General features: G+C 38.0%; 1 protein-coding gene across 1 annotated transcript in view; it reads right to left on the bottom strand.

Moving 5' to 3' along the window:
- LOC140792154 (mannosyl-oligosaccharide glucosidase GCS1) overlaps window positions 1-14,536 on the bottom strand; it is a 52,907-nt gene that overhangs the window by 5,249 nt on the left and 33,122 nt on the right. Inside the window, exons 14-17 of the mRNA XM_073142993.1 lie at window positions 8,570-8,637; window positions 6,950-7,099; window positions 6,818-6,868; window positions 292-348 (exon numbers count right to left, since the gene is read on the bottom strand). Of these exons, the coding sequence (XP_072999094.1) occupies window positions 292-348; window positions 6,818-6,868; window positions 6,950-7,099; window positions 8,570-8,637 (326 nt within the window). The remainder of the gene's footprint in view (window positions 1-291; window positions 349-6,817; window positions 6,869-6,949; window positions 7,100-8,569; window positions 8,638-14,536) is intronic.

The following is a 14,536-nucleotide window of genomic DNA, read 5'->3' as shown; positions in this document are numbered from 1 at the left end:
TAAATTACATCCTAACGCTACTCAAGTGCTTCCTAGTAATACAAGATAGCCATCTTGCATGAAATGAGCTATTTCTGACATATATCGAATATCACAAGGTCATGTGGTAACGTCATGCAGATTGCAGCATCCATATTTACATAGTATCTTCTTGTGTAGGGCATTCATGTACTTCGACTATATAATGAGTAAATACTTGTATTACATAGTCAACTTAAATTATGCAATAACTTTGTTAATCAAGTGACTAGGATGGATGTCAATGACTTATCAAATATGAACCAAGCTTACCTTTTCCGTGTGGTTCCCAAAATCAAAGTAAGCTCCAGAAATATCATCCAAATGCATCTATCAAAATATATCAAACATTTAGTAAGCTAAAGATAAGCAAGGTAAACTGCATTTTAACATTTATAGCCTTCAAGAATCATCTTTGTCAAAGAACATGATCAAAACTAAATCTTAAATCTTCTGCGTAGGACTAAAAGGAAATGATGCACGGGGGAAGCATCAGATCATCCAACATGTTCTTCTGTGCAAAAGTCTCACAGACAAGAATGGCAATGTATGAACCACTTTGCCTGAGTCTACTACCATACTCAACATTATATCCAACATGGAATAAGCTCCACACTGAATGAAGATAGCAATTTGAAGAAGTTTACAAGTCACTTCCAATTCATATTTGAGCTTACTGCTAGATATGGTATAACTTAACGAACTTTACCTTAATTACGATACCAGAATCGCAGAAGTGGGGACAGTCTGGTATTTCAAACAGTTTACATGTGCATCACGAAACTTCTATTATGATTTCTAGAATATAGGAAAAGGGGAATTAAACATGCCAAATTTGAAGGTACAATTGTCCTCTACCTCATCAGGATTTTGAAACCATCCAAGGGTAAGAATGTCATATGCAAAATCTGCATACAAAAGAATTCCCTCACTAAAAAGGTAGAACGGGAGCTTAGGTTAATAAAAATAGAGATAGAGTGCATAATCAGCATCACTAAATATCTAAATTCAACTAGCAGGTCTATAAATGGCCTGCTCGATAAGAAACATCAGAAGTTATGTTTCTATGAGATCCCACCAGGTCTTGTCATCCAGAGTACCATGTCAATTTGTAAAATTGAAATGGGTGGAAATGATCAAGAATTCAAGACCAAGTGGCAAGTCGTTACTGATTTATTAACTCATGGTTATTTACTTTCTTGAAGGCAAGTACCAAATACATTGGCGCAACTTCAAGTCTTCAACATGCCAGGACCCAGCCAAATAAAAAATTCATTCTCAAATATCTTTAGGGTTTAGACTACATTCTTTTCTTCGAACTAAGGCCACGGTATAATGATATGATAACTTATATATCTGTAAGATTGAATATAGTTGCCATTTTATTATACTATTAACGTATTAATGCTTCTTTGCAAATGTTGCCTCACGCATACTCCTTAGTATTGTGCAATGGCGTTGTTTATGAAGCATATCTACAATACCCTTATCTATGAAATAAGCAAACGGTAAAAAAGTATTCCATTTTCTCATCTTCATAGGACCATTTTGGAGCAACATGAGGTATGCCAGCATACCACCAAAGGACTATTTAGAAGTTATAATAGGAAACATACCTATATGTGTCTATATTCCCAACAAACGAGAAAATCATTATCAGACGACTCACTCTCAGTGCTTTTTTGCACTCTTATTAAGACTTTTCAAGTACTTTGAGTAGATTTGGCCATAAGGAAGTCCCTAAGAGTTGTAGACACAGAACAGATTGTACTAAAATCTTCTCAGTTGTAACAAGACAAAGTCTAGTAATCAAATCAGATTTTAAACTAATTTAATCTCACATAGTCAGACAGAATCCAAATGGGAGATTTCAAAAGTAAAGATTTGGGCTTGAATGAACATTCTAGTATTATCGTTTCTGATTGTGTCCTTATATTAATACTTTTTTCTGTTCTTGAAGTTGTATTACATTTATATCTAACAGTATAAAAGTTAGATAAACATCTACAAATGGATAGCTCTTCATGTCTAGGAGAAATAAACATCAAGTTAAGTTCATTCCCATACTGAATGTACTTTAATTGCATAAATTATGCTACAATATCAAATCTCATTACCACTTCTAAGGTTTGCATGCATGTCTCCTTTCTACAATAGAGCATTGCCTATCTATCTGTTTAAACGTTCTCCTCTGTACATAAGCTGAAATTTGGTGCCTAACTTATTGCAAGGAAAGTAACTTTACAGTATGCTCCAAATAATGGTATTTAATGGTGCCAAATATCAACTAAAATAAGGACAAGAGTATACAGTTTTAATTTAAGATTGCCATCTCTTCCCCCTGCCCCTTGCCCCACAACAAGCAGAGAAAAAAGAAAAAACAAGACATCTTCAACCACATTTATGTTTCCACCACCACTCTCTCGGATAAGTCACCTCACACTATCAACAATTTCCTATTCATTAACTTAAATATTTGAATAATACTATCAGGTCTAGAAATGGTGATGAAACAAACATCAACATATGTGTAGTTATATAAAAGATCAAAAGAATTTGACTTCACTATTCAAGAGCATTTCTAATCAAACCAAATTTTTACCTGTAAAATATTGTTTCTTGCCTAACCAAATAACCAATCAATAGATAATTGAGATATCTTAGTCAATTTTAGCATTCTAGTCATATGAGAAAATTGCTCAAGGGGAGTTGCAGGCCATTTAATGATAAATGCTATTAAAGCATTGCCACATAGGGGTGTAAACTACTGGAGCTCAATCAAGCTAGGCCGGGCTGGTTTTGGCTCAGAAGTACCTGAAACAACATAAGCTCACCTTCAAGCTCGCACCAAGCCTATTACAGGACAGCAGAAGCTCGCTTGCTAGAATACCGAGTTGGCTTGAGCTTGGCACAGTTCCGGAAATACTATATATTTTAGATTTTAATACATCAGAGTAGCACAAGAAACCTAAGCTGGCACTAACAATTTGAGCTAGTACTCTACAAGAGCATCTATAGAGACCTCTAATTCCTCATCTACACCTGATGTGGGATAAAGTAAAATGGAGGTTACAGCACAATGGAAATGGGATTTATATGTTACCAATAGCATATTTGATCCCTGGGTTGCAACAAAATGAAATAGTGCAACAAGTGTGTACTGTTGTAAAAGTGTCCCCCAAAAAAAGATATAATACACATACATGTATATGATATATTTTATTCAAATCAACCACAAGCTAGGTGAGGCTATTTCAATCTAGGTAGATTTACTAAAAGAGCTTGAAATTTTGAGCTTGAGCATGGCTCGTTTAATAAGTGGCTGAGATCGAGCCAAGCCAAAAACAAGCCGAGCTTGAGTGGTTCAAACCGAGAGCCTATTTAACAACCCTAGTGCGACATCATTTTAAAAAAAAAATATTAGCCAATTTGTGACATATTCCACTAATAAACTTCAGCCAATTTGATTACCTTTCTTATCCACTTTTGAAATGGAAATAGTCGACAGAAACTACCATTTTCTAGTTCATCTAGAATCTTCTTGAGTTAGTATAAAAACTCCACGGTTTTCCCAAGATATATGAGCTAAAACTTCAACAAGTTGGATATCCATTAAAAGGAACTAACCCTCTAAGGTCTAAGCTCCAGATAGCCCCTTCTTACCAAAATGTTTCTTGCTCAATGTAGCACCAGTACTTAAAGAAGTAATGTCAAGAACATAGACAGCCAAAAGGATTTGCTCCATATTTCCATAGTGGCTTCTAGATTTAGAACCAAATCACCAATCACTATAGCAAATTCAGAGCTATGTAACTTTGCTACCTTTCTTCTAACAAATTATAGTTTAGGTGTTTTCAGATAAATAACAATAAATAAGTACATAAGATATAGGATAACAAGCTATGAAGCATGGATACTTCATTTGCCCCTCATACCGGTGTCTGATACTGATGCAAAACGGCATGGCGGAGAGAAGGAGATGGAAGAGAATGCAAAAAGATAAAAGAGGAATGGGGTGTCACACCTCCGCCCTTAAAGAATGGTTTCACACCAGTTTCACAAAGGGAAGTAAATCATAAATCTTCATTTAAAGCACAACAAGTTTATATATAGACTTTACAATGATAATAAGCAAAAGACACCCTAGATGAATGAAAAATAGAAAAACAACTATAAATGTTACATAATAAATAAAATGACATGAATTCTCAGTCAGAACCAGATCCCTACAGGAGAGGGATCATTAAATTTCAGCGCCTCCTGCACTGGTACATATACGACCAGATATGTATCGGATATGGCTAGAGGAATATCCAAATTAAAAAAAGCAATTTTAATTTTTCGATACGGCTAGATACAACTACAATACATTTCTTGATCATCCAATCCTTTTTTTTGTGCTAAAAAATGATATAAAAGTACAAACATATACTATATATATATATAATCCTTCATAATACTTTAAGGTTTTGTTTATTTGATAATGAATTAAACATATAACTTGAAAACCATTTAAAAATCCAAGTTAATTATAAATTAATAGTTGAGTTGGGTTTTAATGTTTCACTAATATTTTGAATTTCATATCAGTTTCTATTACAATATTATTCTAAAGTTTTAGGCATGTAGATCCTAAATCTGTAGCTTTCTTTTTTTTATCTTATCATTTATGGGATAATCATTTTTTATCATGTGTTATATTGGTTGACAACAGATTGAAAATATATTATTTATTTATTGATTGGCATATCCATGCCGTATCCGTATCCTACTTATAAAAATTTATCATATCCTCGTATCCGTGTCTCCATATCTGTATCCATGCTTCATAGATAACAGGCTATCCCAATCAATATGGTTTGCTAAAGAGAATTGCATTTCACTAACCACTATTCAAGTAGCCTTTCAAATAAGTTAGCATAATGTTTTTCTAATCACTTCAGATTTTGGATGTCTGTGTTTTGAATAATTGGACCCTTCAGGTACTTCAATTAAGCACAGTGCCACAATTCATGATAATCTTCCAAAGCAGGGTTTGTGGAAAGAAATATATATGCAACCTTACCCCTATTAGTAAACAGGTAGTTTTGACGCCTCAACCTATTACCACTTGGGTGCAAGGAGGCAAGCCTTACGATTACACTAACTAATGCCCTACGATTACACTAACTAATGCCCTACTCTTTCATGATACATTGATACTCCTAGTAATTAAAATGGCACAATGAAAAAATTATACTAGTTACCTTAAGATGATAAGTCAATAGAAAGCAAGTCACCAATAGCTCTGTATAAAAGTCTACATGTACACCTATAACATCTGTGATCCAAGTTATAATTTATAAATACCCCAGATCATTCTTCTCGAGATCTAGAGTGTTGACACACGTCACACACATATTTTATGATAACAACCACATTAACCGTAAATAGTGATTGAAGTATTAGAAGCGCTAACTCGTACTCTGAAGGCTTAAGCTATTAGAGGACAGTAATATTTATATATTATAGTCTAATACTCCCTCTCAATTCTAAGCTTGAGACATTTTGATAGCCCTAAAGTGGGCATGACATGAATAGGTAGAGATTTTATACTTTTAAATAACATATGAGTTTGGTTGGATTTGAATTCACTTATGTTCGAAATATCGGAAGCAGGATTGGGATCGATCGCTCAAAAAAATGATACACATCGATCATATCTGTCATTTCATTTGCCAGTATCAGATTTTAGTATCGAACTATTTTTTAATTACATTAAAATTCTAAAAATTATTTTGAAATACTGAAAAAAAATCAAAATTTTAGAAATCAATAATAGATAAATAGATAAATATAAATAACTTTCAAATAAAATCTAAAAATTAAAAAAGTACTGCTCTCTCTCACACATATAAAATAATTCTCTCTCCCATCTTTTTTTTTCTTTCAATCACTCCCTCTCTCTATTCTCTCTCTAGCCTTTTCCCTCATCTTTATTCCACCCTCTCTCTTCCTCCCCTTCTCTCTCGCACTATGTTACTATCGCAAAAATATTATTGTAGTAATAGGGTCAGAGAGAAAGAGAGAGGAGAGGCTAAAGAGAGAGAGAAAGTGAAGGAGTCGGATAAAAAGATAGAAAGAAAAAGTGTGGAATGGTGATGGTAGACCGGTAGTGATGGGGTGGCATCGATACGGTAGGTGGTGGTGAAATGTTTAAGAGACAAACAAGAGTGGAGGATTGAGAGAGAAAGAGAGATAGACTAACTAGGGTTTCAACAATCCAAAGATGCCCAATTCAGGTGCAGACCACAACATTTATAGGTGGCTCCCTAACTTGACTCTAATCCACCTAAGCAACATCTCATTAACATAAGCAGTGACTAATACACATAAGCAAATGCACCTAACATGGAGTCTAAACAGCAAAAGCAAACTAATAAGCAATTACAAAGATAAAATAAAAAGATAACTAGACAAGGGGCTGGATGTAAATGCCCCTGACCTCTCTAGGCACCGAACTCAATGGGATTGAGTTTGCCCTCATGGCTGGGTTCATTACGACAAATTGAAGTCCTAAAATATAGTTACACATTGCTCAATAAGGTAGATAATGAAAAAGAACATAATAGCAATGGCAGCTTTAATATGACTATAGATCCATTTGCAGTTTACAAAACAAAGATATTTTCTGTATTCTGTAATATGATTCCATAGGGCATGAATTGCTTCAAGCAAATGCGTAAGATGAACATTAAATTAATATCTTAATTTAGAACATTATCAGCAAAGGAAGAAATTTAACAGCAAGAAGCTATACCTGATTTAGAATATCAAAGTTCGAAAGCTGTTTCGACATCATAAAATAAGCCTGCACAATTTCCATCAAAAAGGCTACTTAGTCTTAAGAAATATACACGATGTTCTCCAGTGATAGCATACACTACGATACCTTTTCTAAACCACTTTCTATTCTAAGAAGTTCGGCAATTGAATGCATGCAATCTGCAGCAAGAAGAATCCAACATCTTAGGTCTACATGGCGCTCTTCATCATTAGGGTGAGATGCACGAGGATAGTCATCCAAGCCAGATGTCAGAGTCTGCCAGGCAGGAACTGGAATTAAACGATTTAACTGGAATCTAGTGAAACTTGTTTGAGCCTTTGAGATAGTTTAGTTTGGGACTACAAAAATTAAAAAATGGCAAATTGTGACAAAATATGCTTCCGGTACTGAATTATGTATCATAAAAGCTTCATACTTCTACTTAGACATGTATCTCTTTCTTTTCTCATACTCTATACTCTACAGTCTACTTTTATATGTCGTTTGTATAGTTCATGAGAGTAGTTGATGAAGTATTAGACCATAACCATACCATATGTTAACAGATCTGCTTTTAGAGGCCTAGAAAGCCTGCAAACGAGAATTTGACTTTAAGCTGCAGGCAGCTCGCTTTGGACCGATCTGTGCCTTGTTCTCTAAAAATGATACAAATATCACAGTAGTTACTTTAATCCCTTAGAGTATTGTCCTTGGTTATATTAACTATTCCACAAGTAGTCCTAAAAAAAAGGTCTGAAAATATGCCAAAATTCCTCCCTAGTTTGCTAATTTTGCCTACTTCAGATATCTGATAAGGTTAGATAGTGTAAACAAAAGAGATTAGAGGACTACTCGAATAAAAGATAATCTTAAAAAGTGGTAGGTGTCCACTATTGGCTATTCCAAAGTGACAAAAAATACAAGTTTAAGTTGGAAAAAAGAAGCAAGATTCAACCTAGTTATCAATTCTTGGCTGGAATGCCAGCTACTATTCTGCTAGAAAGAACAATCAACACAAAATTATTCACCAATGAAATTAGTGAAGCTTGACTGAGAGACACAAATTATTCTGAAAGTCCAGAAAAGGTGAAAAAAATTGATTAGTTCCAAAGGAAATTCAAAAACCTCAACTGGAATACGACCCCAATAAAATTGAAAGCAATTAATTTGCTGGTGAGTGAATTGCTACAGAGAAAAAAAAACTTGCAAAAACTGTTATGATTGTCCTTGTAGTTAGTGCGTCACATTACACTTCAATAAGATCTCTGATAATTGTGAAAGACACAAATCAGTATGAGGACCATACTGATCCTTTTCTTCAAAATATAAGGATCATACAGATGAGCAGTGCAAGTTTGGTATATTTATCAACTTGTCATAACTCACAAGTTATTTGAAAGATAGTGTTTTGGATATATAACTTTGTGAGCAGGTGAGTCAAATGGGTAACTATGTCGCCGACTTGTTTCAAGCACTGTGAGATATTTTTCACTGTTGAACCAGCTATTCATATCTTTCATATATTTTCCATAATATCTTGAGTACATTATTCAGTCTTTTGGTCACTAAGATCTTAGTCTATTTAGTTTTGTTAAATTTTTGTATAATCAAGCAAGAGGCAATATATTAGAAGCATCTCACATATTCACAAGCATATGAAGGACAACAATAAAGAATACTAATGGTTATCAAAATGAAAAGGGAGCTCATACTCGGAATGTTTTGTGCAAGATCAAGCAATCAAACCTTAGGATTCAATTCCTTTGTTGTTATATTGTCTCTCCCATGCCAATAGAAGGTACCACTGTCTTTCCCTGGGAACCAAAGGATGGTTGGTAAAACTTCTAAGAAGCTCAAATTACTCAAATATACGTCAGATTTCAGTACTGCAAGCAAATCAGAATATAACATGACAACAATAAGCTACCAAATTTTATATCTAGAGAACTCAAAAATGTAGTGAAGCATCATTATGAGATCAGTGTGCAAAATAGATAAATTTATCACGAAAAAAACAAATAGAGAAATTTTAAGTCTCATATTTGATTACCATGTGAACTTGTCAATGGTTGTCAGTGGAACTTATAATGATTTGTCTCATGCTGATTAGTTCATATGTAACCGGTAGAAAAGGTTGAGTAATAAAGCTAACCATGTGTTTTTGGGAGTCAACAGGTTTTTCCAACGAGAAATGGCTTATATGTAGCTTAGATGCGACTATATATAAAATCCTAATGTACATACAAGATCTTCGCGCTTTCTTCAAGAAGACTCCAGATAGAGTCTCCAACTGACTTAAGAGCACAAAAAAAAAACACTGTAATCCTTGCAATCCATAAAATGTTGTCTGTAATTTTGTATTGAACTCTACAATATATATTATAGTTAGGGTTTGGCTTTCTATGTACTCTGCATGACCCATCAAAGGTGCAAACATTGTAAACGACATATTGTTCTTGCAAATACCCAAACCTGCATATGAAGACATCATAGTTGAGATAACAGGGAAACTAAAAAACTCAGTTTTTTGTGAATTTATAAATTTCTAATTAAATAAGTGTCTCATCAACCAATCCTTTCCAAACAAAAACACAAAAGAAGTCGACTAAAGGTTATAAGTCAAAAGATGAGAAGACTTCAAAAATCTGACAGAAGTTTATAACTAGAATTCAACTTGACATCAACACTCCAAATATTGGTGCCAATTCTCAGTAAAAGTGAAATCACAGAATAGGACTTGTTATATGCCCAGTTAGCAGTTGGAACAAGAGTAGTTTACCATCTTGGTCACAGTTTAGACTTATGTAGTAAAGGAGCAACCAATAGAGAAAGCTCCCTAGGCATGGAAATAGTTTGGTAAAGAGATAAGGATGGCAACTTTCTAATACATTTAGTTAGGTACTTTTCTAATTGCATTAGTTGATTATTTTTATTAAAATAAAATTCATGTAGGTCGTGTTCGAACGCATGAGGTGTCGCGTTCGAACGCCCTTACGAACGCCTGCATCAGGTTCGGAAATATAGAGGATGCGAAAAGTGTGGTCGAACGCGATCGGGCGCGTTCGAACGCCTGCATCGCGTTCGCACATACAGAGAACGTATTTTATGCATTCGAATGCGATCGGGCGCGTTCGAACACGATCGGCGGGATTGCACTAGGATTAAGGTTAATTATTATTATTGGGGCTTTTGGCTAGCCTTTATAAAGGTGTGGATGGCAGCCAAATTCATAATACAATAAGATTATTGATTTCTTGCCTCCTATCTTCTCTCTATTCTCTCTTCCTCCTCCCTTTTCACCAACCTTTCACCTTTACCATTGGCAAGGTCTCTCCTAACTTTTAATCTCCCTCATCTATCAAGTCCTCCCTCTTCTTTGGGATCTCGACCACTTCTTCACTTTTGTCTATATCCCTTAACCACATCCACCATCCACCTTCATCTCCATAATCATCCAAAACCCTAACTTCCACTCCATCCGTCACCACCACCATCACCCGCATTATTTCGTGTTTTCGTCCCAGTTGCAATTCGAATCTGCGAAGGGCATATATACGAAAATTGTAGATCAGGGAGTTACGAATCTAATTTACTTGGTTTCATAATTTTCTAACTACAGGAGAATATTTGACAAATATTTTTCCACGGTTGCGCGAACTGATTCTTATAATAAATCCAGATCTTGAAGAAATCATTCCATAGCCGATCTTTTGGTACCGTAACCCATCAATTTGGTATCAGAGCCAGGCGAACATCAAACCTCCATTAATGGTGGAAATAAGAAAGATGATATCAACAAAGAGACCAATGGAGAGCACACCGACAAGGGAAGATTCAACCCACGATAACCCTAACTGTGAGGTTGATTCTTTTTTAGCAACCACGGCAGGACCGAGTCAACCAACGTCCATGGGTGTGAATATGGGTTTGGCGGATGAACTTAGGGGCATATTCCAAACATTGTTGCATAGAGTTGACGCAATGCAAAACGATCATAATGATTTAAAGAAATATGTCATGAACCGATCGGCTTCGTCATCTCCTCGACGACGATCGGTGCCTCAAGAAAGACCAACGGTGGGACCTCATCCAAGGTTCCAAAAATCGGTATTGGGATCGGAATCAGCAGTCCGGAAAAACGATACGTATCAGGCGTATCGGCCGCATGTATCGGATTGGACTATTTTAATTAAATAAAATTCTAAATATTATTAAAAAAAGTTGAGAAATTTCTAAAAATTTAGAAAAAATTATAAGAAAATAAGAAATAATAAGTACTCACATATAAAGCCTAAAAAGTAAAAATTTATCTTCCTCCCTCTCTTCTTTCCTATCCCTTTAACTGTTAGTCTAAAGTATCCATTCTCTCCCATACTCTTTTTTTTCTATCTTTCTCTCTCTCTCTTTCTCACCCTTTTTTTTATCTTTCCCTCTCCCTCACTCTCTCTGTAACACCCCAAATTAAAAAAAAAAAAAAAAATATATATATATATATATATATATATATATATATTTCCCCTGACCGACGCACGTGCCGAGCACGTGCGTCGGCCTGCCACCCTGCCACCCTCCCTCTTTCCTTTTCTTCTTCTCTTCCCTTCCTTGCCGTGCACGCCACCCTTCCCCCCATCTCCCTTATCCCTTCCTTCCCTCACCGCAACCTTTCTTCTTCTTCTCTCTCCCTCCCTCGTGGTCGCCGACAGCCGCCGACTCCCCCCCCTCCGGTAAACCTCCTTCTTTTCTTCCCTTTCTCCTTCCCCTCCTCGGCCTCGTGCTGTGCCGGACCCTTGCCGCCGCGCGCCTGCGCCTGCGCCACCGTCCTCGCGCGCCGCCTTGTGCCGCGTCCCCGCAGCCTCGTGGGCGCTTCCTCCTCGCCTCACCCTCCTTCCATCGGGGTGGAAGGAGATGAGGTGGAGGGGTGGGGGGGTTAAACCCCACCCATTTTCCCCCGCTTGTGGGCCGCAGACCACCGCAGCCCCACTAATCCCTTGGGGTGGGCTGCGGACGCAGCCCACCCCGGCCTGGTCCAGGGTGGGGTGCGGGCCGCAGCCCACCGGCCCGGTTTGGGTGGGGCTGCTGCGGGCCGCGCCCACCAAGACTCGGGTGGGTCGCAGTCGCACCCCACCCCTTAGATCCGGGTGGTGGGTGGGCTGCCCCATTAGCCCATTGTGGGAGTGGGCTGCGATGCAGTAGCCCACTATTCCAACCTTGGTGGGTCGTGGGCGGGCCCCCAGCCCACTAAGGCCCTATTGCTTGTGGGTTGGGTTTGGGCCTACCCTTTTGCCTCTAGCCTAGCCCATTTGGGGCCATTTGGACCCTATAACTCTGTTTACCATTTTCACCTAATTTGATTAGCCTGATCCTTAATTTTGGGATAATATAAGATTCCTAGGATACCCTTGACTCGTACCAAACATAAATGTGCTAATAAGATAATTAATTCTATTAGTTCGCTAATGACTTTACTTGCGTGAATTAATAGGATTGACACCGCGTGAGGAAGATTTTGGGATCCCTGGACTAGGCGACGAGTTTTACCTTACCGTGGAGACCCCTGGGCGAGTAGAGTTATACAAATCTAGAATAACATGATACAAAAGAGGGAAATGTCGGTATTAATGCATGCAGTTGGTACTCCCCGTTATATCTTTTGCATATGTAGTTATTTATAATCTGCTTCAAGATAGTATCATGAGAAAGATAATGTGTATGATAATGCTTTACATGTGTCCTGTATGGTATACCGTTGCATAGATGTATGATTGCTGTGAATATGGACTGTAATGATCATGATGACTATAACATGCTTTATACACGCATAAACACTGCACCACTTCCACCTATCATTAGTAGTCGAATTCTGACTAGGCAGTACCCCTACTCACTCAGCCCAAGGTTAAGGGCAGAGTGTATCATATATGTCTATACTATTAGCGGCCTACACCTGAGGTCGGGAAGCCTGTGTGGCATTCAGGTAGTTATACTGCATAGTTAGGACTAGATCATAATGATAGAAGAACATGATTGTGAGGCGGGGATATAACTCTAGCGGTACCCGACGACGCAGGGTTAGGGCGTCGGTTGATGAGCCGAGGGCTCCTGATTCTCCCGCCGAGGACGGTGATGATTTAGAGAGAGTGAGATATGGGCTTACGACCGGGGTCCTGAGTCTGATGGCCACAGACAACCGGTCACATGTAGTGTCGCCATACACGTGTAGGTGACATTACCGCTAGATGTGTATATATCCCCCCCTCGATGTATGTGATGATGGATGATTGTCTCGTAGGAGTATTTACCCTGTGTGGTGAATAGCTCGGTAAGCGATGATAAGTATGATTATTGTTTTGGTAGACATGAGATGACTAAACTGCTATTTTATTGCTATGCATAACATGTAAACCTATGATTGAGATGTGTACGAATAAGAGATTGTCTCAAACTTTATATCTGTGTGAACTGATCATAATATGTTTGGTAATCTTTATCAACTGCATTGACTTAGTAAATTGTGGTAAGTCATTTTAAATAAGCATGTCGTTATCGTTAGCAAATTTAGGCATACATTGGATATACACCTGTGATGTCATTATTTTAGATTGTATGAATCCTACTCGCTGGGCTGTAAGCTCACCCCTCGTGGCATATTATTTCAGAGCTAGGGGACGCAGGTGCGGGTAGCGAGGAGTAGCCGCTTTCTTTCTTTTTAGTACGTACGTAGTTGTATTAAGCCCCTGCGAGGGTATGATGATGATGTTGTATCTTTTTGGACTTTAACATAATATTTTGGATGTATATTTGGAAGGCTTGTTGTGGCCTGTGGAATTTGTATCCGGACTCCTTTAGTTGAGTTTTATGGTGAATTTATGTGGTTGTGTGCCTTGTGGAATCCTTGTACTGACAGGTCATGTGATGTACCGCGTGGGAGGATTTACCCACGCGGTTTACACGTGTATTTGGAGGTTAGGGTGTTTCACTCTCTTCCTTTTTTTTTTCTCTCACCCTCTTTTTTTTAATCTTTCCCTCTCCCTCACTCTCTCTTCCTCTCTCTCTCTCTCTCTCTCTCTCTCTCTCTCTCTCTCTCTCTCTCTCTGATAGCTAGGGATCGGCTATGGCCAATCCCAATCCGTTTCGGCCGATCCCACTCGGGATCGGTCAAAACTGGAAACTATGACCTCATCGAACCGATGCCCCACAGGTCCAGGTACCACATGTGAGTATCAATGATCCCCTCTTACCCATGCGTACACATCATCTCCCACTTCCGTTACAAAACCCAAGACTGGCGGTGGTGGAACCCGAGAGGCGTGCGACACCGGTGAGCTTTGTCGATAAGGAGGATTGGCACTTTGAGGATGAGATTGATCCCTTTGGAGATGGTGATGGACATGCTCGAGGATTTAGAGAAGATGATCAACATGCACAAAGGTTTAGACTTGAACTAAGGAGAACGGCGGACCACCGCATAAAGATTGTGCACGGGGCTGCGCCAGCGAACGTGAGGCCATATCAATATCCGCATGTGCAAAAGGAAGTTATCTCCAAGATAGTAGCCGAGATATTGGCGCAAGACCTCATTCAACCAAGTCATAGCTCATACTCATCCCCCGTTTTATTGATGTGAAAAAAGGACGAGACATGGCGTTTTTGTGTCGACTATCGGACACTAAACGCCATTACCGTCAAGGACCGGTATTCCATTCCGGTTATAGA

Source organism: Typha latifolia, chromosome 7 (genome assembly GCF_019914945.1).
Source record: "Typha latifolia isolate L0001 chromosome 7, TyphaL0001v2, whole genome shotgun sequence".
Lineage (NCBI taxonomy): Eukaryota > Viridiplantae > Streptophyta > Magnoliopsida > Poales > Typhaceae > Typha > Typha latifolia.
Note: the sequence above shows the minus strand (reverse complement) of the source record. Positions and strands in the feature narration are given on the sequence as shown.